General features: G+C 37.8%; 1 protein-coding gene across 7 annotated transcripts in view; it reads left to right on the top strand.

Annotated features, from left to right (window-relative positions):
- Positions 1–24,186, top strand: part of Bmpr1b (bone morphogenetic protein receptor type 1B) — a 296,535-nt gene that overhangs the window by 251,298 nt on the left and 21,051 nt on the right. For 5 of the 7 annotated variants that reach the window (XM_026784078.1, XM_026784079.1, XM_013350044.2 and 2 more), the window contains 5 exons: positions 7,308–7,467; positions 15,618–15,720; positions 16,223–16,325; positions 20,633–20,729; positions 21,668–21,806. In XM_026784078.1, the coding sequence (XP_026639879.1) occupies positions 7,325–7,467; positions 15,618–15,720; positions 16,223–16,325; positions 20,633–20,729; positions 21,668–21,806 (585 nt within the window). In that variant the 5' untranslated portion in view covers positions 7,308–7,324. The remainder of the gene's footprint in view (positions 1–7,307; positions 7,468–15,617; positions 15,721–16,222; positions 16,326–20,632; positions 20,730–21,667; positions 21,807–24,186) is intronic. The other 2 variants (XM_005357363.3, XM_026784081.1) reach the window with 1 other exon arrangement.

The following is a 24,186-nucleotide window of genomic DNA, read 5'->3' as shown; positions in this document are numbered from 1 at the left end:
GATGTTGACAGTATTCTGGCTTTACCACACCTTTATTATGTCAGCAGGGTAATTGAATCTGAATTGTAATTTTTATACCTGAAACCTCTGATTGGGTCAAAACAAATGGTACAATATCTTTGATTTTTAAAAGTATAAGGACAATGGAGATTGTTGTTCTGTCTTCTGATTTCCCAGCAGCATGAATGGTTTGGAATTACAAAAGGGACTTATAAAGATTAAATATTTTGAGGAAGGGTCTCTATATGTGAAATTGTGCTGGAGCTATCCTGGAGACATAGCATGCTGGCATACTTTCCTGGAGAATGGTATTATTACAGTGGAGTTCCAGATATTTAAATAACAAATTTAAAATTATTTTCTGACTTCTGTAAAGTCAGAGAAAGCTTTTAACTATCTGGGAATCTGCAAATGAGGTATAATAATATTTTGTGGTCATTGCCTCCCTGCCTGCTTCCTTCCTTCCTCCCTCCCTCCTTCCATCTCTCTCTCCCGCTCTCTCTCTCTCTCTCTTTCTTTTATCTTTTTTTTTCTATTTGAGAGTTTTCTTTTCTCTTTCACCTGACCCTATCATATGCTATGGATCCTGAACATAGCTCAACGCCTGACTGGAGTAATCTTCCTGGCCAGCTCATAATCAAAGGGAGGACTGAGGGAAACAGCTGAGCTGCATTAGGCAACCACAGACTGGGACACATTTCCTAAAGGCTGGATAACACATCACAGGTGCAGGATTAGTGGAGCCCACGGTGCTGGGCTTTTGAGTGGGAACCCTAGCGATTCTGGGCCTCCTTTTCATGTCTGTCAGTCCAGGAAATTCAGCAACCTTATAACAAGCATGCAGAAATCAAAAGTGAGTAGGGAGAGAAGTTTTCTATTTCACAGCTTCTTTTTTTTGTTGTTGCTATGGAGAGGCTTCATATAGTTTAATAATCAATTTGATTGTCCTATTACATACAGCCTTGTGTTAGGTACAAGTTTAACTTTCTTTTTTTAAATTATTATTACTTAAAAAAATACCAATCCAAATTCCCACTCCCTCCCCTCCTCCCAGTCCCCTTCCTCTCCCTCCGCAGACCCTCCCCCCACCCCTCCAACCCTAAGGCAGTGCCATTCACCCAGCCCTGTGGAAAGTCCAAGGCTCTCCCTACTACATCTAGGTTGAGCAAGGTTTACATCCAAAGAGAATAGGATCCCATGAATCCAGTATATGCAAGTAGAGACACATCCCAGTGTCACTATCAGTGGCCCCTCAGTCTGCCCCAGCTGTCAACCCCCTTCAGAGGGACTAGTTTGATCCCATGCTTCTTCACTCCCACCTAGCCTAGTTGGAGTTGGTGAGCTCGCATTAGCTCAGGCACACTGTCTCAGTGGATGACCCCATCATGGTCTTGAATTCCTTGCTCATACTCTCCCTCCTTTCACTCTTCAACTGGATCTTGGGAGCTCAGCTTCTTGAATCCTTCTCCAAGAAATGTAGAGAAGACCCAGAGAGCCCACAAAGGTGCATGCATGAACACACACACACACACACACACACGCACACACACGCACACACACACACGCTCTTTTAAACCTTTCTTTCTTGTCATAGAAGGCGGAATCTCAGACAACTCAAAATCTGATGTACAAAATCCAAATGACAGGAAAGAGCAGTTCAGCTGCAAAATATAACTTATTCTACTTTATGACAGTTGAATTATATATACATTATTTCAACTTTCATATTGAAAGTATTGGCCTGACACTACCATTACCCCAGCATTATCCAAAAGTATTTAAAGTCAAGTGTTAGAGCTGTGTAAAATCCTTGTGGTATTATTTATTATAGCTTTTGACATTCCAAGTTGTTTTATATTCAATTCTCAATTTATAGATTATAAACATCAGAATTGTATTCTTTCAAGTCTCTCTCTCTTCTTTCTTTCTTTCTTTCTTTCTTTCTTTCTTTCTTTCTTTCTTTCTTTCTTTCTCTCTCTCTCTCTCCCTTCCTTCCTTCCTTCCTTCCTTCCTTCCTTCCTTTCTTTCTTTCTTTCTTTCTTTCTTTCTTTCTTTCTCTCTCTCTCTCTCTCCCTTCCTTCCTTCCTTCCTTTCTTTCTTTTTTTCTTTCTTTCTTTCTTTCCCTCCCTTCTTCTTTCCTTCCCCTACCCTTCCCTTTCCTTTCTCTCCCTCTCCCTCTCTCCCTCTCTCCCTCTCTCCTTCTCTCCCTTTCCTTCCCCCCTCTTTCTTTCTTCTATATATCCAACATCAACCTTGAATACTTCTTTCTCCTTCTTCTACCTTCCGAGGACTGGGATCATAGGCATGGACTTTAATGCCCATTCATGTCTGATGCTAGGGCTTTAATTATGAATGCCAGAAAAATCCTCTACCGACTGAGCTGCATTCCCAGCCTTCAAATATAGTTTTAAAAGACAAAGTTTAAGAATATAGATTTAATGACTTAAATATTATCCCAAATAAAGGTTTTGAAAAAATAGTTGATCCGTTTTTATCTAAATGGTTATAACTTATTTTAATAAGAAAATGTATGCCCTTGAAATAACAAAAATAAGTGTATTTTAGTAATTTACACCATTTTTGGTTTAGTTTCTACAAAAATTTTCTATAATGTATAATGTGTAAATAAACAATAACAGCAAAAATCCAACAACAAAGCTTTATGCTTAGCCATATAATATGTAAACTGTTTATAGAGTTTTCTTAAAACTCTGTAATAGGCTTTGAATATTCTAACTTTTTTTTGATTACTTTTTCATCATAAATTATCTGCTAAATGCACTGGTAATGATTGTAATTTATAGTTGAATTCTAAGATTAGTTTATGTATATACATACATCACCAATTTTATGCTAAATATGTTTAGATATGTGAATTATTAATATATTTCTGTATTTTGGCCATTATGCACTGTAACTAAGGTGTCCTTTAGTAATTATCCAATTTAAGATTAGAAACTGAAAGATCTTAAATGCTTTCTTGGGGCTTTGTTTGTATGGTGAAAATATATATCTGGCTTGATGCAGGCAAGCATCTTACCTTTCTGGCTCCGTATACATACATACATACATACATACATACATACATACATACATACACACACACACATCACCTAGACAACTGGTGTTTTATGTGAAGATGTCCTTCGCACATTTGGCAGACCTGGTACAGTGTCAAGTTGAACATCCATCTTTATAGGTTTATAACTGAGAAGCAGAGCATAGATAAAAATATACAGAACCACAGCTCCTGGCTTGGGGATCTGTAGCATCCCCCAGGAACCAACATCTTTCCATGTGACTCTAGTTTTGAGATGCAAACTTCGAGCTTTTCCCAATACTCAGTTTTCCTCAAGCTTTTTGGAACCAAAATTCCATTTTGAATCTTAGAAAATAACTGTTCAAAGGAATAAATAGTTATTTAAATCACTGATTGAAAATAAAATGGAAATTTATTGACATTATTACTATTGAATATTTGAGGGAAATGAGAAGGATTGTTATCGAATTCCAACAATTCAGTACTTTAACTTTTTCTTCCATGAGAATGCAAACTTTTGATTTCCACTTCTCTTCTTGCTCCTGCCTGCCCTCTAGTGTAGACCTTGTAGAAGACAGTCAACAAGACCTGCACAATATAGGCAGGGGAATATTTCAGAGTTCAACCCCAAGTCAAAGAACTACAGGCAACTCAAGATCGCTGAGGTGTTCTTTTAATGAAACATCTGATATTTGAAATGCGTTTTAATTATTCCTAATGTGTTCACCTGAATATGGGCATAGTTAATCTTCTGTTTCTTATTTCAGCATTGAAACATTGCTAACAAAATTATTGCATTTTAAATAAAATTATTATTCTTTGTATATGCATCTAATCAATTGCCCCTTTCAGGCTTTAGCTGATTATACTGTTTTGTTTATGACTCCAAGTGCCTGGCTTTTATTTGTGAGGCTGGATTTTGCTTGAGTTTAGTGTAATATTATATATATGAAATTAACCCTTTTATAAATTCCTTCCCACAATTACAACTTAAAGCTATGAAGTTCCTAATAGGCCTTTTTGCACCTCTGTGCAGCATTTCCTGGGCACACTTAACATGAAAAGGGTCTGGCTGGTCCATTTATTGCATTAATGCTTTAAACCCTTGAATCTACACTCTGCTAAGCAGGTTATTAGTATTGCCTTCTGGTTTTTACTCAATTTGTTCAGTGTTTTCTGGTGGCTGAGAGCTGTGATATAATGATTTTCATTCCTGAGGAATTAACAATATATAGACTAATAAATAGCAACCGCATACGTGTATATAAATTCCTTGATTTCATTATTATGACAGAAACAGGAAATTTCTCCCCAATTCTGTCAGATTGTCAGTTTGCCATTTGTTTAATGGTAAATCGAATCAGAAGCAGTGATTTTTCTCATCTCACTTCTTCCATTTACTTAATTGACACTGTATGAAAACCAGCTTATATGTTCACTCCAGATGGCTATTGATTGCTACCTACATTTAAAGAAGTCTTTATTGTCTCTGTTATGAGGTAGTGATACTAATATATCTTCTGGTCTTGTTGCTGTCTTTCTGGTTTAAAAATAGCCTCCATTCTGTCTACATAAAGATTAAAAACAATAATTCATCTTTATCATCTTTATGTGAAGGCTAACTTTTACTTGATTTTTTCCCAGTGTTTTTAAGCCAACTTTTGGTCATAAAGGATGCTTGGAGTCCCTAGACTTGGATATTTGACATTTGTAGCTGAAGTGGATAATATAAGATTGTCTGTAAAACACTACAGACTGGGTGTTCATTATCCAAGATGCTTGAGTACAGAAGTGTATGAGGTCTCAGTGTTTTGATTATTATTTATTTTAATGCTGGAATATTTGCTTCTGTATAACAAGATACCTTTGGGGTGGGACCCACATCTAAATGCAGTTCTAAATGTGCCATTAATTCATATACACGTTGTAAAAATGCCTGAAAGTAAGTTTAGAAATATTTTAAAATAATTTTTACATGAAATTTTATAAATGTCAAGTTATGTGACAGCATTTAAACACTGAAAAGATTTTGGGTTTGTAGATGTTTTAGATTTGGGGTTTTCAGGAATGTTTAACCTATAAAAAATAGATTGCTGATAGTCAACAAGATTGAATGAAGTATACTTGTTTTCCAAAAACTTTGGAGCGTATACACAATAGCACACAAAAGTGTGGTCAGCCAACTGGGAAGGGCTGCCTCATGCTTGTAGTCTCAGCACTTAGAAGGCTGGGGCAGGAGTTTTATTATTTATTTATAAAAGAAAACAATCTTTTTTCATTTTACATACCAATCCCAGTTCCCACTCCCTTCCCTCCTCCCCTTCCTTCCACCTAACTCTCCCATACCACCCCCCATCCACTCCTCAGAGAGGGTAAGGCACATTGCTTTGAAGAAGGTCCAAGGCTCTCCCTAAACCTTTACCTGAGCTAATGCGAGCTCACTAACTCCAGCCGGACAGAGAAGGAAACAGCATAGGTTCAAACTAGTCCCTCTCAATGTGGGTGACAGTTGTATGGCTGGGGCAGACTGTGGGGCCACTGGCAGTGACACCAGGACTTATCCCTACTGCTTATACTGGCTTTTTTGGAGTCTATATCCCTACACCAGGACTTATCCCTACTGCTTATACTGGCTTTTTTTTGGAGTCTATTTTCTTTGTATGAGGCAAGAGTTTCACAAGCTGAAGAGAGCTTTGGCTACAGAATGAATTCAAGGACAGCTCGAGCTACATAATGAAACGTTATCTTGAAAGAAAAGTAAAAAAATAAAACAAAGCATGGTCTAAAACAACTAGTGCCCTTGGTGTCCCTGCCAAGAAGGCATTCACAGTGGCTCAGCGGTGACTCCCAGAAGTGAAGATGAGCTAAGGAACATGATCTTCTTGAATTTGAAGGTTTCGGTTTTGGGTTTGCTTTTCGTGAATCTTTGTTATTCCATATCAGGATATGAAAACAATTTCCTGTTTTGAATAGAAAAGCAGTTTTCAAATTCACTTAAATAGTTCTTAAATATTATCAGTTTCTGATTTGCTACCCCACTGATAAGCTCAGATGAGGAAATAAATGCAGCAGCCCTTTTAGATGCAAACAAAAATTTCATGATATGAAATTCTTCCTTCACAGAAAATGTGCAGCAAGTCAGATACTTTATATTTTTCACATATATCTGAATAATGGTGCGAGGCCATCCATGTCTCCCACATGCTTGTTTTAATACAGTGTAGAGATGTATTTTAAATAGTGTTTTCCAGTTCTTTCTCTCCATTAGCAATGATGTGTATGCCTCTTTTCATTCTTTCTTTAAAGAATGTTTCCTCGGTATCAGGAAATTAACAGTTTGGACCACTACCTCTTGCCTTTCCATAACAGCAATGGCAATTGCATTCTCATTCAGCACCTGCACTACAATGGTCTACACACGTACTTCTGTCTGCTCGTGTGTGCTACATGAGGAAAAATATCAATTCCCATATTGTCTCTTGTTCCTATCATATATGGAACATTATCTTAGCTGCTAATGGATGCAGGAGGCTCTGGACCACTGTGGATGGTTCTGTTCCTGCTCTGGTGGGCCTGGGCTGTGCAAAAAACATGGCTGAGCAGGCCAGGGAAAGAAACCAGAAACCATCATGTCTCCATGAGTGTTTCAGTTTCTGCTTCTGTGTTTCTGCCCGATTTCCTTGGTTAGAGATGGGATGCAGAAGTTATAAGATTAAATGAATCCTTTCTTCTCCAAGTTGGTTTTGGTCAGGGTTTTATCACAACAATAGAAAGCAATTTAATTCAATGATAGGCCTCAAATCAACCTTGTGATATGATAAAAAAAAAAAACATAGTGCTAGGTTTCAGACAATCTGGGTTTAAAATGCTGGCTCCATTATTTGACTGTGTTCAGATTAATTAGTTAAAATTCAAGACTTGAATTTATTATGTGAAAAATGAGACTGACATCATTCATCCTTAATATCAATATATATAGAGCAATCTTTACAGTACTGTTTCATTGAGGTTTTTTACTTAGCTAAATACAATTATTCTAATTTAATGAATAAAATTATATTCTGAAAGCATTATTTGTATCTATTACTCTCTGTGAGACATAAGTAGATGTCTTATTAAATATAAATAAACTCTTATGAAAATTTCAAAATATCTGTCTTTTGTTTGAACTCTGTCATAAGTGCTCTCGTTTTAATTTAATGTCTTATCATCTCTTGGACAGAAGACTGGATGACTGCCCTAATCATTGCTCTTTATTCTTTTACAGAGAAGTTTGTTGATAACATGCTCTTACGAAGCTCAGGAAAATTAAATGTGGGTACCAAGAAAGAGGATGGCGAGAGTACAGCCCCCACGCCTCGCCCCAAGGTCCTTCGTTGTAAATGCCACCACCACTGTCCAGAGGACTCAGTCAACAATATCTGCAGGTTGGTGATGGAAATGCTTCAAACGTCACTTTTCTAAGTGGTCACATGCCCTTTTGAACATACTTTAATGTTTCCAAGAATACAATCTGGAGGATGGTGCTGAATTTAGAGAATATCTAATCTTATTTTACCCTGAAAGGGTCTTTGAGACATCCCTTTTATCTAAACATATAAGCAGAACATGGTTTTCAGGCTCTCTGTCGCTGAGAAGAAACTATTGTGCCTCTCTTTTCCACATTCACCTAACCTAGAGTTGATGCAGTTATGCTGATCTTGTTTTAACCACTCATCATCTTGATACTGTCAGTATCGGCACTAATAGGTTAACAAAAAGCCTCTGGAAAGCAGTTTTGCGATAAAGTTTATGTGAATCCAACGGATGTTAGGAGAGACAATGTCTCAGTACTACAGCAATGAAATTGGAACTGGGAGAACATGTTTTATAAAAGACAAGAGTTCAGATTCAAATGACATGAAGCATTTTTCGTCGTGCTCATCTTTACATAGCTACACCCATTTTTCTGGTTAGATACCTGTTCTCTAGAGTAGGAGAAGAGTTTGTAACTAGCCATAGCCTCTTGAGACTTAAGATAGGAGAGAAAGGCTACGCTACCCATACATCGTGACTCCTGAGAGCGACAGTGTCACAGGAGTAGAGTGTGCAGGCCTGAGGAGTGGCCATCAACTCCAATGGGGAAAGGACTGCTAGTTTTGGAGTCCAGGATGACTGGACTGAGTTACTGCTCAGACCATCATCAGCCAGGAAGACATCTCAGACTGAGCTGAAGGCTCTTGCTATTGCAAAGACCTTTTATAATGCTTATCATGATAGGGATTCTACTACAGGTTTTTTACTAGTATCTCTAGTCTAAAAGTGACAAATTTAAAATGCTCTGAAAGCACATTTTAAACATTAAAATGCTGCTGGTGGAAATTTCTCCACCTGACTTCATATGATGGGTCACAGCCAGAATGCAGGCACACTAAAAATATTGTGTAAAATCAAGTCCCCGCTATGTTTACATAAGATGCATAAGATATAAATAAACTTCATGGTTAGTCATAAGTCCCATTATCAAGGTATCACATTAAAAATATATAAATATTGTAAAAATATAAAAGAAAAAACAAAATAGAGCAGTGACCAGTGTTGGCTAGGGAATACGCTGCCTTTAAAATGCAGAGGCCTACAAATGAATTGTTTGTTGTTCACTTAGAGATGTTAAGCTCTGCTGGGTTGGGTGACCTTGGCTTGAGAGTGATTGCTGGACTCAGACTTGCCATACATCTCTCTTTTCTTTTGGGAGAGCTGCTATGCAGGACACACTTTCTATTAGGTGCATAAAAGAGTAGCCTCCTAAAGCCTCTGTCTCCCATGCTCTGATAGTTCATTAACCAGATCAAGTGGTAGAGTGAGGCTGGAGGTCAGATGGAAGCCATTTCTATGGACAAGAGCCTGTAATAAAACACTGGATAGCAGAGTAGGGCAGAGCCTTGAGACACTGTATAGTTGGGTCCAGGAGAATGTCCTAGGCGAAAAACAGAGGTGAGTGTCTTGGAAACTATTGTTAGAGAGGGAGATAGTTAGGTCAGCTGCATCGGATGCAGGTAGAAGTCAATTGTGACAAGGACTGAAGTGAGAATCAGAACTGGTAACTTTAATCAGAGTAATGTACAGATATTTAAGGTAGTAGAAATGGAAACCAGATTGATATGGGATTTTAATTGTGTGGTTGTCAACCTGTGATTGATTATAGCAAAGGAAAACAGAAATGAATCCCATAATAATGAGAGAATCCCTCAAAAGAGTATAAATTTACCATTTGGTCAGTATTGATGTGTTGACTTGTAGAAGTCAACAGAAAACTAGTACTTACTGAAATGAACATATGTTTACCTTCACCTATCTGATCATCACAAAATTCTTGTGAAGGATGCTGCACTTTCTGTTTATTTCCAGGTAAGAAATGTGAAGTTCTGAAAGGTTAAATTGTCTTTAGTCAGTTTGATGATATGATAAAAAAAATTGGCCAAGACTCCAAGTATGTATGAATTCTTGGTCATCAGCCAACCCTGCCGGGTTCTGTGAGGACATTCACTCTGGAGTATGATACTCATTTTGCTAGTGGGGAGCAGGCTCCAGATGAATTTTCTCATGTGTGGATCACAGGGACTGCCTTTGTTCTTTGTCTAAGACCCGGAAAAAGCACATGACTTTGTCTCAGTTCTATGAGGCCATACTCTACTCTTTCCCTCCAAAGGATTACTTCTCAAACTCTCTCTGTTAAAAGATACCCCCTACCCACACAAGGTTATGCATGAGTGCTTGCCTAAAGTACGCTAAAGATTAATTATTAAAACTATTCATATAAGAGCTTCTAAATTATTTGTCCTTTTTAATTTTTTAGTAAGTTTAAGTTTAAGTAAGACACAGATTTATCATATCATGTTGCTATATGAGTTTCCATTTCTGCTTAATCTCTTCACAGCCCTGTAGAGAGCAGTTTGCTGTCCTGACTATTGCTCTCCTAGGCAAAACAGCTTTAAGTACAAGGGCGTGCTTTCTCATGAGTTAGATAAAATCTGGTATATGTTATCTACCCTGAGGCTTTGCACCAAGCGAAAATTCCTCCCTCCATCAAGCTGCATGTCTCATGTAGGTTTCTTATTCAACATCTCTTTCCACCCCTTGGAGAAAGCAATCCAAAAGGGGAACAAGAACCAATACTTACAGACATTGTGAAATATCATGGGCTTTCAGAAAATGTAGGTGGAGTTTTAGAGATTTGTAAACTCTTCAGTACTCTTGGTTGTTTTACCAGGCAGTGATGAGGTTAAAGGTAGGGATGTGTCTCCTACCAAAATTCATGTCATTTCCATTGCTCATGACATATATACAGAGGATATTATATATATGTAGTTATTGAGTCATATGGGTGCTGAACACCTTTGATCCCAGGACTAGAAAAATAAATTCAAAGCTATAGTTGTAAATTCAAGATCAACCTGGCCTGTATAGCAAGAAAAGAAAAAAAAAGCATGACTGATTATAGCATTAGTATGAGTACATTGTTTGTATCTGTTGGCCATAAAGCCATTGAGACTTCTCCCTTAAGGTGATGTCTGTCTTCTAAATGTGTTTCACCCTGTCATGTTCTGTGTCATTTTCCCATTCTAGCAAATGTTGTCGCATACTTGCTTATAATTGTTTCTATGCACATTTTCATCTGGTTTAATAAATCCCTTCAAATCCTCTTATATAGTCTTTGGTAGTCATTTTTATTTCTTACCTCATGACCATCCTCTAGTTCCTTCAATCAATTACACATATCCATCCATTATAATAGATATTGTTGATTCATCTTTCAGAGATGATTTTAATACTTCCTCATTATACTATTTATTTCCAATTAGGAATTCTTCTACATGGGCAATTTTCAGATATAATAAGTTGACATGCTTATTCATAATAAAGAATATAGAAATGACACTAGCTTCTTAAAAGAGGAAGTAGGTATGTTTCCAACTGTTGTCTTTTTGATTGCCATTATCTTTTCTTTCTCTCTTTCCCTCATCTCCATTACTCTCTTCCTCTTCTTCCTCCTCCTCCTTTGTTACAAGTTCTCATTATGGCCCCCTCACTGACTTAGAACTCACTTTATAGGTCAGCCTGGCCTTGAACTCACAGAGATCCACCTGCTTCTGTTTCCCAAATGTTTGCTAAATGATGTTTAGAAGCATATGGATGAAAGGAAAACTAATGGCCATGCTAAATGTCACTAGCGCTATTTAGTTTTTCCAGTGTTGACCAGTCCAACTAAACACAGATGTTTGTTGAGTTTATCTTTTGTAGTAGGAGGTGTTGATTTCAATTTTTATTGAGAGTGTTGACCCCTTCCCTAGAACCTGTGATTTAGTCATTACTCTGTTATTTCAAAGTCAATTATGAAATATTTTTATAGGAAATAACTGTTTTGTACATTTAATCAGAAATGAGACTGAATGGGACAAATTTTTGTTGTCTGATTTTGTTGAAACTGTTGGGCTTCTTCAGATTATCTACAGAGAACTATAAGACCAAGAAGAGAAATGTCATATCTCTCAGACAGTAATATTAATATACAGATTGTCCAGGTCAAGAGACAAGAGAGAGGAGTCCTTCTTAGAGATTATGGGATCTGCACAGGGTAGTGAGATACTTAGTGGATGTACAATTGGGACAGTGTGAAAAATGTGTGCTGCATAGAACAATAATCCCATCCCTAGATCATCAGTCTAAGTGCCAGAAAAGGATACTGTCTAGAGAGCCACATTGTTCTTAGGGACAGCATCAAAGGGAGCACTCATACAGAGACTTTGCCATCAATGCTGTTAACTTCACACCCCTCTACGGACATTGCCCCCCATAGGAAAAGACAAAGAAGGGTACAGTATTAGTACTCTCTTTCATTCTAACTCTGTGGGAACCAGCTCATCTCAGAGGCTGGAGAGGAGATCACGAAAACCCTTAGTAATCCGCAGCTTTGGAAACTGCCACTGCTCATCTTTTCTTGCTCTTGCCCCGTCAGTTGAAAAGCACCAAGTGGCTTCTGATTTCTATCCCTGCTGCCTGAAGCTGATGATTTTCTTCTCTGTAGAGTCAAAATCTGTGTAGTCCATGTGCTTCTCAAACCAAGATGCCTATTCCTCAGGCTGCCTCCTTTGGTCCCTGATGCTTGAATGAGAGCCAAAAATGAAAACTGCCCTGAACAAAGCTGCAGGTGGCATTGGCCACTTAAGAAAAACCTACAAGATCAAACAGCAACTGTACAAACTGTGTGTACCATAAGATTACCTGTGCTGGAAATTTTGAAAACTTACTTTGTTCCCTTGAAATGTGAAATAGGCATTTTCAAAGACAGGGTGATCTCAGCCAGCCTTTTAAAATGGATTTTGATTGAGGTTTAAACTCAAAGGAAATTCAGGGACTTAAGAATTTGGTACAGCTTTGAAAATGTGCAGAGATATGTATTGGTCAGTGAGGAAAACTTAATACTTGGAGGCATGAGCTCATAACTGCTGAGCTATCTTGCTAGCCCTGTTTCCTTCACTCTAAGCAAAGACATTGTCGATGCCATTTTAGATGCCATATAAAATTGCTTTCTCTCCCTCAACAATAACTCACTAAAGAACTGGGTTCCGGGGGCCTGTGCTAAACCCATTTAGAACAGAAATGGGAGCAGTTAAAATCTTTGCAGTTTCTAGATGCATTAGAAGCAAACAGAATCACTCTCCTTCAGTGCTTCAAAGCAGGCATACTCCCTTCTTGCCAGTGTGAATTTACTAGGTGACACTGAATATCTAAAGCAGTGTCTCCTGCCCATCTTCTAGATTCTTTTGCATTGACAGTTCTATTAATTAACTCTGTGCCACTGCCCCTCTCGTCCATAATCCTTACTGTAACCAAATGATTCATCCTGCATTCATCTATGAATTTCACTTCTTACAAATATTCCTACTTTGACTTCCTTCATGATTCTTACTCTTCCTTCATTAAAGGAATGTTGGCATAGCCTTGAACACCCGGGAAGCAGAATATTAAAAAAAAAATAAACCCTGATGGCAGGGGATAATTGTCCTTTATGACACCTAATAGCTGCTTCGGTGGTGGGCAGAGTTGGCCACCTTGGACTCAAGATCTGCTTGTTTCCCTTTGTGCTTGCTACGGAGTTAAAACCTCTTGAGTAGTGCATAGGTGTCCAGTTAATGCCCTGTACTAGACAGAAGCACTAGTGTGAAGTCTATAAAGTTTAGAAACCACATTTGCTGTGTTGCTGGTGATAAAAGTGAAATATGTCTCTCTTCCTTTCTTAATCTCCACGTTTGATTTTTTATGTGAATTTATGACTTATGGTATAGTGATTCTTTTCTCCAGGATGCCTCTAGCTTCCTCTTTTCCCTAATATATACACATGTGCGCGCGCGCGCGCGCACATACACACACACACACACACACACACACACACACACACACACACACTGGATTTATTTTTATTTTATGTGTATAGGTATTTTGCCTGCATGTGTGTATGTGTACAATTGCATACAATGCCAAGATAAGCAAGAAGAGGTTCTAGATGTTTGGAACTGAAGTTTTCCATGTGGGTGCCAGGAATTAGACTTGGATGTTCTGGAAGAAAGCTAGCTGCTCTTAACTGCTAAGCAGTATCGTCACCCCTACCACACACACACTTCTTTGTATTTCTAACTCTCAGATCTGCAAACAGGCTTGTATATTCTTAAAGCTTGATTTACTCTCCCTAGTGTTTGTATTGTAAGTTCCCAGAAAATTTACTTTGTCTGTCTGTCTGTCTGTCTGTCTGTCTGTCTGTCTGTCTGTGTCTCTCTCTCTCTTCCTTCCTTCTTTTTTTATTTCTAAACTGCCTTGATATTCATTTTGATACACTTTGACTTTGTTCAATGCATTAAATCATCTCAGATATAATGTATCATGTTGGTTGCGCTACTGTCTAAGAATTCCAAATACTTTGCACAAATAAATAGTCTAAATACGTAGAAAAGGCATCAGAAACCCACATGAGTCATATTTACTGACATTGTTTGGAGTGAAGGCCCGTCTTATTTGTTGCCTTCAGTATTGTGTGGTTTATATTCCCAATGAGGTTTCAGTGAGTTGACTAAGAAGTTGAGCATGGATTGTTCAGAGGCAGTTTTTCTTCTACAACAGTATTCATGCATTTGACCTTAGTCTAACACAGATTTATCACTGGCCTTTCCTCGCCTTTCTTTAGCATGTTTTAGCTCTACCCTTCTAGTTTCTATAAACTGAGACATGTCAGATCACTTGAGACTTAGAAACTAAGTAAACCATTGTAAGGATGTTGATGATAACTGAAGGGCTAATGCATGTCAGAATGTGGCTACCGCTAATGCGGTGTAGACAGACCTACAAATCATGGCTAATACTGTTCTCGCAGCTTTGTTCCCATGACCTTTGAGATCTCCATTGTCATATTTGTCTTGGACACTGCACATGCATATGGATGAGAAAAGGATGAGAGATGTGGCTTCATACTTTATTTCTAAGGAACACAGATGGCAGTTTGTGACTTACATTGAAAATCCACAATGTAAGTGGTGATTTATGAAAAGAATATAGCGGTTTGCATGCATGTACATACCAGTTGCTGTTTTTGGTTTAGTCCCAGGATAGCAGATCACAAGCGTGGGTGAATTAAGAGGCCCTCCATTCAAGGCCTGATGCTGTAACTATTTCTATTCAACCTTAAGTAGTGGTGTTTTTCTTATCAAGTCAGTTCTCCCATTTGTAAAATGGGTATAGTATTTTCTTCTAATTATTGGTAAGAAAATTAAATATCAAAAAGTTGAACATGATTTTTATCTGGAGAAACATTAAATTTTAGTTATGCAAAACTTCTTTCTAAATAAAAAATAATAATAATAAAAACTTCTTTCTATTGTCCATTCTTATCCAAGTCCAAAAGTGTTTGCTGCCCTGCTTAATTTTTGGTTGGGCCCTGCCCACTCCCAAAGCAAATTACTAGGTACTATACCTTCACTGCATTGACTGTCAGGAGGGGCTGAGCTCACTCTTGCCTTGTCTTCAACACCATGCCTTAGAGGGGTGTATTTCACTGCACCTGATGAAAGAGCCCAGCCCCTGATTGCACTGGCATAGGTTTTAGTCTTGGCTTACCACCATCCCCCCCCCCCAAGTGACATTTAGAGAATTACTAGTCCACTCTGACCCTTAGTCTCCTCTCATAAAGGTGAGGATAGTACTGTCTTCCTCAGGTTTTCTGTTTGGAAAGGTGATAGGGCCAATATAAGTTCACGAAGGGTGTAAATGCCTTTTAATGGTATTTAATGACACACGGGATCTTTGATTTTTTTTCTCTTCCCCGAGTTTCTGAGTGAAGGAGAAACCATATGTTTTTAATGATTGGTTCATCTACTTTCATAGATTCAAATATTGAGATGTCCTCAATAGTTTTCAATCTTAAAAAAAAAAAGAATTCATTAACTTTTTCCTATTTGTGATGAAGCCAGTGGTATTACGTTCATTTTATTTTTCTAAGTCATGTGTTCTTTTTTTTCTCACCTTCTCGCTGCACCTGTTTGGTCTTCAGCACAGATGGGTACTGCTTTACAATGATAGAAGAAGACGACTCTGGAACGCCTGTGGTCACCTCTGGATGTTTAGGACTCGAAGGGTCAGATTTTCAGTGTCGCGTAAGGAAGATAACTTGAATTTACTTTGTAACTTACATTGGCTAATTTTCAAAAATATTCAAACAAAATTAGCTAATCCTTTTGTTATGGCTATTCCATGTTGAACAGTTTGTAAAATAATTGAAAATTCTCATTGGCCAATTCTCTCTTTATTTTCAAACTGTTTTTTTTAATTTTTTAAAATGAGCTATTAACATCATACTTAGTTTCCAATTAGACCATTTTTAAAATCCTGATTATTGCTTAAACTGAGGCTACATTATTTGTTTATTCAATGTACGCTGCTTACTGCAAGCACAATAAAATTTTACTGAAATAGAAATGTTGCAATGGTACATGATAATTTGAAATGAATTTCCTAATGGAAAGTAGCATTTTCAAGATTTGAGCAAAATTATTCGACTTTTAAATATATTATCTAGTGACAATCTGGTAAGTTTTAGATCATATTACATTGAAATTTAGAGGCAACCCACTAATGGCTGTTTGCATTCCATTTTAGGACACTCCCATTCCTCATCAAAGAAGATCAATTGAATGTTGCACGGAAAGGAATGAATGCAATAAAGATCTACACCCTACCTTGCCTCCACTGAAGAACAGAGGTTAGACAGATGAGGAGGTGCTTCATCTTACTGAGGATGAGCACCGGACTCCTTTTCCTTGCCAATTCATTGGGCCTTGACCATACTTGCCTTCTGTTTATTTTCTCACTTTCCTGCTGCACCTATTTGGTCTTCAGCACAGATGGGTACTGCTTTACAATGATAGAAGGAGACAACCCTTGAAAGACTGTGGTCACCTCTGGATGTCTAGGACTCAAAGGGTCAAGTGTTGTGTAAGGAAGATAACTTGAATGTACTTTGTAACTTACATTGGCTAATTTTCAAAAATATTTAAACAAAATTAACTAATCCTTTTGCTATGACTATTCCATGTTGAATAGTTTGTAAAATAACTGAAAATTCTCATTGGCCAGTTCTTTCTTCATTTTCAAACTATGTTTTTTTTTTTTTTAAAAAAAAAATGAGCTACTAACATCATACTTAGTTTCCAATTAGACCATCTTTAAAATCCTGATTATCTATTGCTTAAACCAAGGCTACATTATTTGTTTATTCAATGTACGCTATGGGAGCAGAGGGCTGAGGCAACATGGCATCATTAATGTCATTCAACAATTATACAAGCAGATCTTGGCTTAGTGTTGTGGATTGCTTCATTCTTACTTAGGATCTTTATCGTCCTGCTTCTCTCCACCTCTCCCCAGACAACTCCTGTTTTGAATGCTTACATCGTGTTGCCAGGAGGTAGAGAACACATAGGATTGCACACTCACTCCTTAAAGTTATTCAGAATTGGGATTTAACTAAATCTATTATGCCATTGTACCCATTCAAAAATAAAGACCTTATACAAGACCAAATAAAGATTGTTTGGTCTACCACATCTTCATAACAGACTGATTTTCTTAAATTAATCACATATTTCTAAAATGGGGAACTTTTTTTTTATAGTTTTAACTTCAAAGTTTATAAAATTAAGTGTATTTAAAATGATGGTTGTTGCATACGTAAAGACTTTTTGGCACAGATTTCAACAACAGCTCCTAGATTTTCTTTTTCTTCCTTGTACTAATCCCAAACAAGTAATTTGTAAATGCTGCAGTCCTAAGTCTTATTGCATAAGTCAAAATGATGCCTCATGATTGGTTTTATTTCCTGAGAGCATATTACCTACAAAACATAGTAGTACTTTGTATTTTTGATAACTTTTCATAAATATATTCCCACTTGAGTCTTGAAGCTTTTTAGATTAATTCCCACGAATTCACATAAGAAACTCACCATTTTCCTTATTACTTTTTCAAACAGTATTGTAAGTTTTAGGAATACAGAAATGGATGAAGAAAATATTGCTTACAAAAGTATTGTTTGCTTATACTAAGGTATAAGAATTAACATATAGGGGCTGGAGAGGTGGCTCAGTGGTTAAGAGCATTGCCTGCTCTTCCAGAGGTTCTGAGTTCAATTCCCAGCAACCACATGGTGGCTCACAACCATCTGAAATGAGGTCTGGTGCCTTCTTCTGGCCTGCAGACATACATACAGATAGACTATTGTATACATAATAAATAAATATTTTAACAAAAAAAAGAATTAACATATAAAAATTAACTTACATTTGATCAGGAGTATCTCACTAATAGAGCTAGATTACAATTCATATTGATGATAGCTTAGTATCTTTTCTGTTGCTGTAATAAAATGCCCTGACAAAAAGGAACTCTGAAAAAAATATGATTTAATTTAAAATACCAGAGAGGTCAGGGCTGGGGAGTCAGGGGAGACAAAGACAGTGAAACAGGAAAGAAAGTGAATTAGGGCTATCAAAACTCAAAATCCACCCTCATTGAAGCATTTCTTCTGGCAATGCTTTACCTCATAAAGGTTCATTAGCATTGCCAAACAGTGCCACCAGCTCAGGAAACTAAGTATGATGTGAAACCCCTGAAAAGTGTCCCTAGATTTTGCTTTTTTTGGAGTAGGAAACCCCTCATGCTCTCTCCTGTCAGAAATTGGGGCTCTAACCTGGTAGAATCTTGTCTCCAGGGCACCTTTCCCAGCAGAGTTCCTGTCAGTGGTGATAAACTCATCAACAGTGATGAACTTTTCAGCACATGGCTTGGCTGAAACCCTAAGTTCCTTAGTACCCTTTTTCTCCCCCAGAAACTGCAGGTTTTAAAATTTCTTTTGTCCCATTGGTTTTGTGTTTCCATTGTTGACATGCATAAGAGTAATCAAGGATGACCATGCCACAGACTCCATGCCATGCTGCCTGAAACTTCGTCTGCCACAGCAATTAGCCGGTTCTTTTGAATTCAGCCTTAAATAAATTCTTAGCACATAAGTAGAATGTAGCTGATTATTTGCCGATATATCACATGAATGGCCAGTAGCCCAGCTGCCATTTGAATCCTTGCTCCGCTCTGAATCTTCTAGAGATGTGCCTCCAGTGTTCCATGTTGCTCCCAACACAGTTTGCGAGCATTCACAGAAATGGCCCACTCAGCTCTGCCACAGTACTTTCCTGTCTGAGGTTCTGAAGTCTTCCACAGCCCTCTGAAAACCATCATCGCCAAGTTCGCTGCAGAAGCAAATCTACCTTTCTGTCACTAACTTCTGTATGGGTTCCTTTTCTGTTGCTATGTAGAATATCCTGACAAAAGGGAGCTTTGCAGAGAAATTCCTTATTTTGACATCCGAATGCACATGGTCCGTTATGGTGTAGAAAGCATCACCACAGGACTGTTAGGCTGGACATAATAGAGGTAGTTCCGTGTCAAATGGCAGGATAGCACAATAGCCTCAGAGAAGTGAGCCCTGAACAAGAATCAACATTAAATGAGAATTCGAATGAGTAATGTAAGCCAGGTATTATGCCAAGTATTCCATCAACCCGTCTGAGTTCTACAACTCCATGAGGTATTTGGGGTGGATGTTCCCATTTAAAGATGAAAAACTTCAGTATAAACATGTGACAGAATTCAGTTTTTTTTATTAAACAGCTATCTCTCAAAAGGATCCCCACCTTCCTGCAGAGTTCTCAGTTGGTTCTACTCCCTGAGAAGTTGCAGGGACAGCATACATAGAAATGTGCTATCTCGGAAGGGCCCCGGGTGATTCCCTTTTCTTCATGGATGTCTGGAAGGGTTTTCTTCCAGGAATATTTATGTTAATATTCCAAGTGCAGACAATGACAGAGTAGCAGGAGACTAACATGGCCAATGGAAACAGAGGTTTATTGATAAGGATCAATTGCTCATAAACCAAAAAAGTAGACAGCCGACTTGACTGCAAGAGAGGGTTATTGCGGAAAAGGAAAGTACAGAAGAACGCTAGCTTTAAGTACAGTGCTCACTGGCGAAGAAGAATCCCTTAGGTCCTTGTGGTTTTGCTCCTGTCATAAGTCAGAAATGTAATGAGTAATAAACACATGGTCGGCAGTTCACAGTGTAGTCTGTGCTCGGCATCTATAAAAAGGCAAAGAGAATCTGAGTTTTAGATTATTATATCATCAGAGTGAAAAAAATTGGGGTTTACGTACTGGAAATTAACTGTGACCCTGTGGTTAGATTTAATTTTATTAGAGAAATATTCTCTTTGGATTCCTAAAAAATGTAGAGTTGTCCTTAAAATTAGAAAGATAACGTAAGCTGTGCTTTTCAGTATAAGCAAAGATTCCAGTCTTGACATTCATATACAGGACATAGAAGAAAGGAAAAAAAAAAGCAATTGTAGACCATTTGCTTTTAAGGACCTATAAATTGTTTTTTTTAAAAACATGTATTAAGCAATGTGTTCTGAACAGTATATGTGCTGAGCTTCACTCCTGTTTGTGATAGCTTTTTAGACAGTATCTATATATCATAGCTATATAATATATATAATTTATAGCATTTGAGGAAATTATATATAATTTACACTTATCAGAAAGCAGCTTTGGGTATAATGAATATAGATTTGTTTTTGTTTCCTATCCAAAGAATATTCCAGATGCCAGGTGAGAAGATCCTACAAACCCACCACCTGGCTCTGGAATACACATGAGCCCCTGCTTGGCCGTTCGGCTCAGGGGCACATTTATTCCTCATATGACTCCTGTGGTTTAATTTTGTGTCAGGTCAGTTCCATCCATAGTGCAGTCTCATGCTGATGAAATACACATCTGGCTGAGTGGATTCATCCTAGCTAAACATGCAGTTTTGAGTACATATGTGTTTCTTCTCACAACATGTTAAAGTTGGATTTTTTTTCCTTGTATTTTGCTTATCATGCTTTAATGAAACTTTGGGAAGGAGTTCATTCCTTTGAAGTAAAAACATGTGCTGCTCTGTGGCTTTCTTTTTCAGATTTTGTTGATGGACCGATACACCACAAGGCCTTACTTATATCTGTGACTGTCTGTAGTTTCCTCTTGGTCCTCATTATCTTATTCTGTTACTTCAGGTGAGTAATAGACACATGGAGTTGTGCACTCAGAGTGAGATCCCCACATGAATATTTTTTACTGCTTTGCCTGTCAGGGTTTTGCATCCTAGCATTCTTGGCCCCCTAGATCTTAGGTTTATCTGAGAAGAACTATTACCGTTGGCAAAGACTTACCACAGTGAAGCTATAAATAGATGCCTGTCTCATTTCAGACATCACAACCTCGCAGATAGAGTTTTCATCACTAAGGAAACATGGAAAAATGGAAAATTTAGTGACTAGTTATGACTTGGGTTTAAGTCTAAGCAAAGAAGAAACCATATGGGAGTCTGAGTACTTTCAGTAATTCTTTATTTCCTGACTACAAAATTCCTCGAGTATTAGAGCATTTATTGAGCAAACATTAAAATAAACTAAGTTTAGTTATATAAAAGTTTTTCATCAAAAACTCATTTTCTACTTTGTGAAATATAAAGGTTTTAAATGTCCATATAATTTGAGTGTCCTAATATTCAACCATAACATTCTATGAATACATAAATTAGTTGACTGAAATAAATTTTTGAAGAATTGCAATAGCATATTTTAAGCTTTAGTTTTATGTCATGGTTATTGAATGGTCTTATACATTTTCTTATGTGAAAGAGTCTCCGTGCATACTTTTGTAAATGAAAAACTTGTATATTTAACTACCTAGAGAACTTAAAGGAAATGCATCTAGGAAGTGGATATTGGAGCTACTTGGAAATGTTAACAGAATACAGTCTGCTGTATAGCAATTGAAAGACACAGAAAAGAAAAAATTGTACATGATTGAATGAAAAGCATCCCAAGGGTAGCAAATAGCATTTGATCTTGTGTTTGTTTCTAAATTCCATGATTAACGTTTGTGCATGACGTTTTATACCTGTCATTGCATTTAGTTTCTTAATACTATCTCCCTCATCCATGCTTAGGTATAAAAGACAAGAAGCCAGGCCTCGGTACAGCATTGGGCTAGAGCAAGATGAGACTTACATTCCTCCTGGAGAGTCCCTGAGAGACTTGATTGAGCAGTCTCAGAGCTCGGGAAGTGGATCGGGTCTCCCTCTGCTGGTAGGAGAAGAATATAACATGAATTTCAAGGAAATGTGTTCTGAGGGGAAATGTCAGTTTCACCTTACAGAGCAGTAGACTCTGAGAACGCTCTGTACCCATTAGGCCTCTGATCTTAGATGTGCGGTTTCCTGATAACATTTGACATACTGAGGGTGAGGTTATTGTTCGTTAACGTAAGTGTCTGGTTACAAACCAGACCCTCAGACATCCTGATCAAGAGTGGGCTAGAAAAACATTAAATGTTTTTTTGGGAGGATAGTGTTACTGTACTTTGATCTGGCTATGAAGACCAAAGTATTACCACCGGCATCTGCAAAGAAAGGCGGCTGGATTTCAGCTGCAGAGTGAGGTTTCAGGTTGATGTCTGAGCTATCCATTCCGGCAAGGTTAATTTCTGAGAGTCGGGACTGTCAACTCCGACAAGAACGTATTCAAATCCAACCGATTCAGTCCAATCCGAGTCACATGACTTGGCCGAGAAAAGTGTTTCATTCTTTTATAGACCACTGAGTAAGGCTGTTGGAATGAAGGAAAGATGTTTTTAATGAAAACTAATTTCCTTAATGAGCACTATTATTTTAGAGAGAGGTGAGGTATATATGAATATGTGTGGGTATGCTCATGCAATGGTCAGAGGCAACTTGGAGAAACTGATCCTTCATGGTGCGCTTATGGAGGACTGAATTCAGTGTCAGTGGCAAATACTTTCCCTCACCGACTCACTGAGCCATCTTGCTGGTCTCTTAGAAACTCCGAAGATTGACAGTCAGGCTTCAGGCTCTGACTCTGACTTGCATGTCTTCCGGCCCTGTTTCATCTTACAACCTTGTATTTATTTGCCTTTACAGATGATACATTTGGAAACCACACAGAAAGTAGCCTGTACGTGGGCAGCCATGTTAGCTGTGATAAGCAGAATGATAGTACTTAGGGTTTAAAACTTGCCCAGGTTCTGATGATCAAATTGTTTTTGATTTTTATGATATTCATTAATTCATTTGTAGCAATTCTAATTACAGTGTTTGTAACTCTTTAGCATTGGATTTTTTTAAGTACAAATAGTGGAACCCAATTGGTACTAATGAATTAGTTGCTTCTGCTCTTGGAGTTCTAACTGGTTTGAGTTTAGTGTCTCCTAACTCATCTTATTAAGCTGTCATATTGTCAGTGGCGGTGGACATAGAGTATACCAAGGGTTGCCTGCTCCAGAATGCCTAATTCTGTGAGGGGGAGGCTGCTTTATGCATCTGCTGGTCTGCTTATTTCTACCCCACTTCGTGATTTCTAGATCCCTGGTAGTCCTTTGATTTTTAAAATCTTAACTTTAGCAAAAAGTTTTCTTTTGCAACAAGATTTAATTTTTTTTTTTTTGTCAATGTCAGGAACAGTTTTAAGAATAAACTCAGGACGTCTGAGGAAGGTTCTGAGGAAGGAATCTATAGAATAATGTCCATATCCAATCCTTAGTATCTGTTAGGTTGTCTGGCGGGGGGGGGGGGGGATTTAGGCTGCTAGCCCTTGGAACCTGGCAGTGAGAGAATTAGTTATCACAATGTAATGATCCTAAAAATTCAGAAACAGAAAGAAAAGCTTTAAGCTTTTACCTGATGTATACAAAGAGGACTTTGTATTTATTATGGTAAGATTTTGCTAGTATTGTATGCTGGCTGACTTGCTTATTAATTTGAGACACTATCCTATGTAGATCAGGCTGCGCTTCACCACACAGTCTATCTACTTGGCCTCCTGAGTCCCGAGACTACGGCTGTGTGCCCCTAGACCTGGCTGTTCATTCTTTCTGTCTACTTTCCAGATTATGTAAACTGCCTCCAGTAGTTCCTCCTTTCAGCTAGGGCACCATTGATGAGTATGGATGATATACATACCATGAAGACAGAGCCATTTCATTCCCATGCCCCTTAATTCAATGTTCTCCCTCCACTTTTGTAATTCTTCAGATTTATTTTATAGATTATTAAATGAACTTTGTCTCCAACTTGTTAACTTTCTTTTGCCTGTTTTCCTGTATGAACTACTGTTTGGTGGCCCCATTCTGTATTTTTCACCACAACCAAGTATTTCTACTTCAAATGTAGTTTTTTTTTGTTTTTGTTTTTGTTTTTTTTTTACCATCTCACCTCACTTGCCTAGTCCTCATTTAGTTTCTTTTTCTTAAACATTTTTCTGCAGCTGTTTGGTATTCTGTAACTAAAAATCCCACAATGTAATTGGAAGAAGGAGTTCAAACCTGCCAGGCGGGGGAGCTCAATCTCATTTACAGTGGCGGTTCCTTTCTGGTTTGTTTCTGCTGAGCTCTCCTTCACCCTTTCATTTGGTTTTCTCGTTTGTTTTCTCTGCTCTTCCCCAATTTAGGAAT

Source organism: Microtus ochrogaster, chromosome 21, assembly GCF_000317375.1.
Source record: "Microtus ochrogaster isolate Prairie Vole_2 chromosome 21, MicOch1.0, whole genome shotgun sequence".
NCBI classification, from domain to species: Eukaryota; Metazoa; Chordata; class Mammalia; order Rodentia; family Cricetidae; genus Microtus; species Microtus ochrogaster.
The sequence above is the reverse complement of the archived record's forward strand: the minus strand, read 5'-3'. Positions and strand labels throughout refer to the sequence as shown.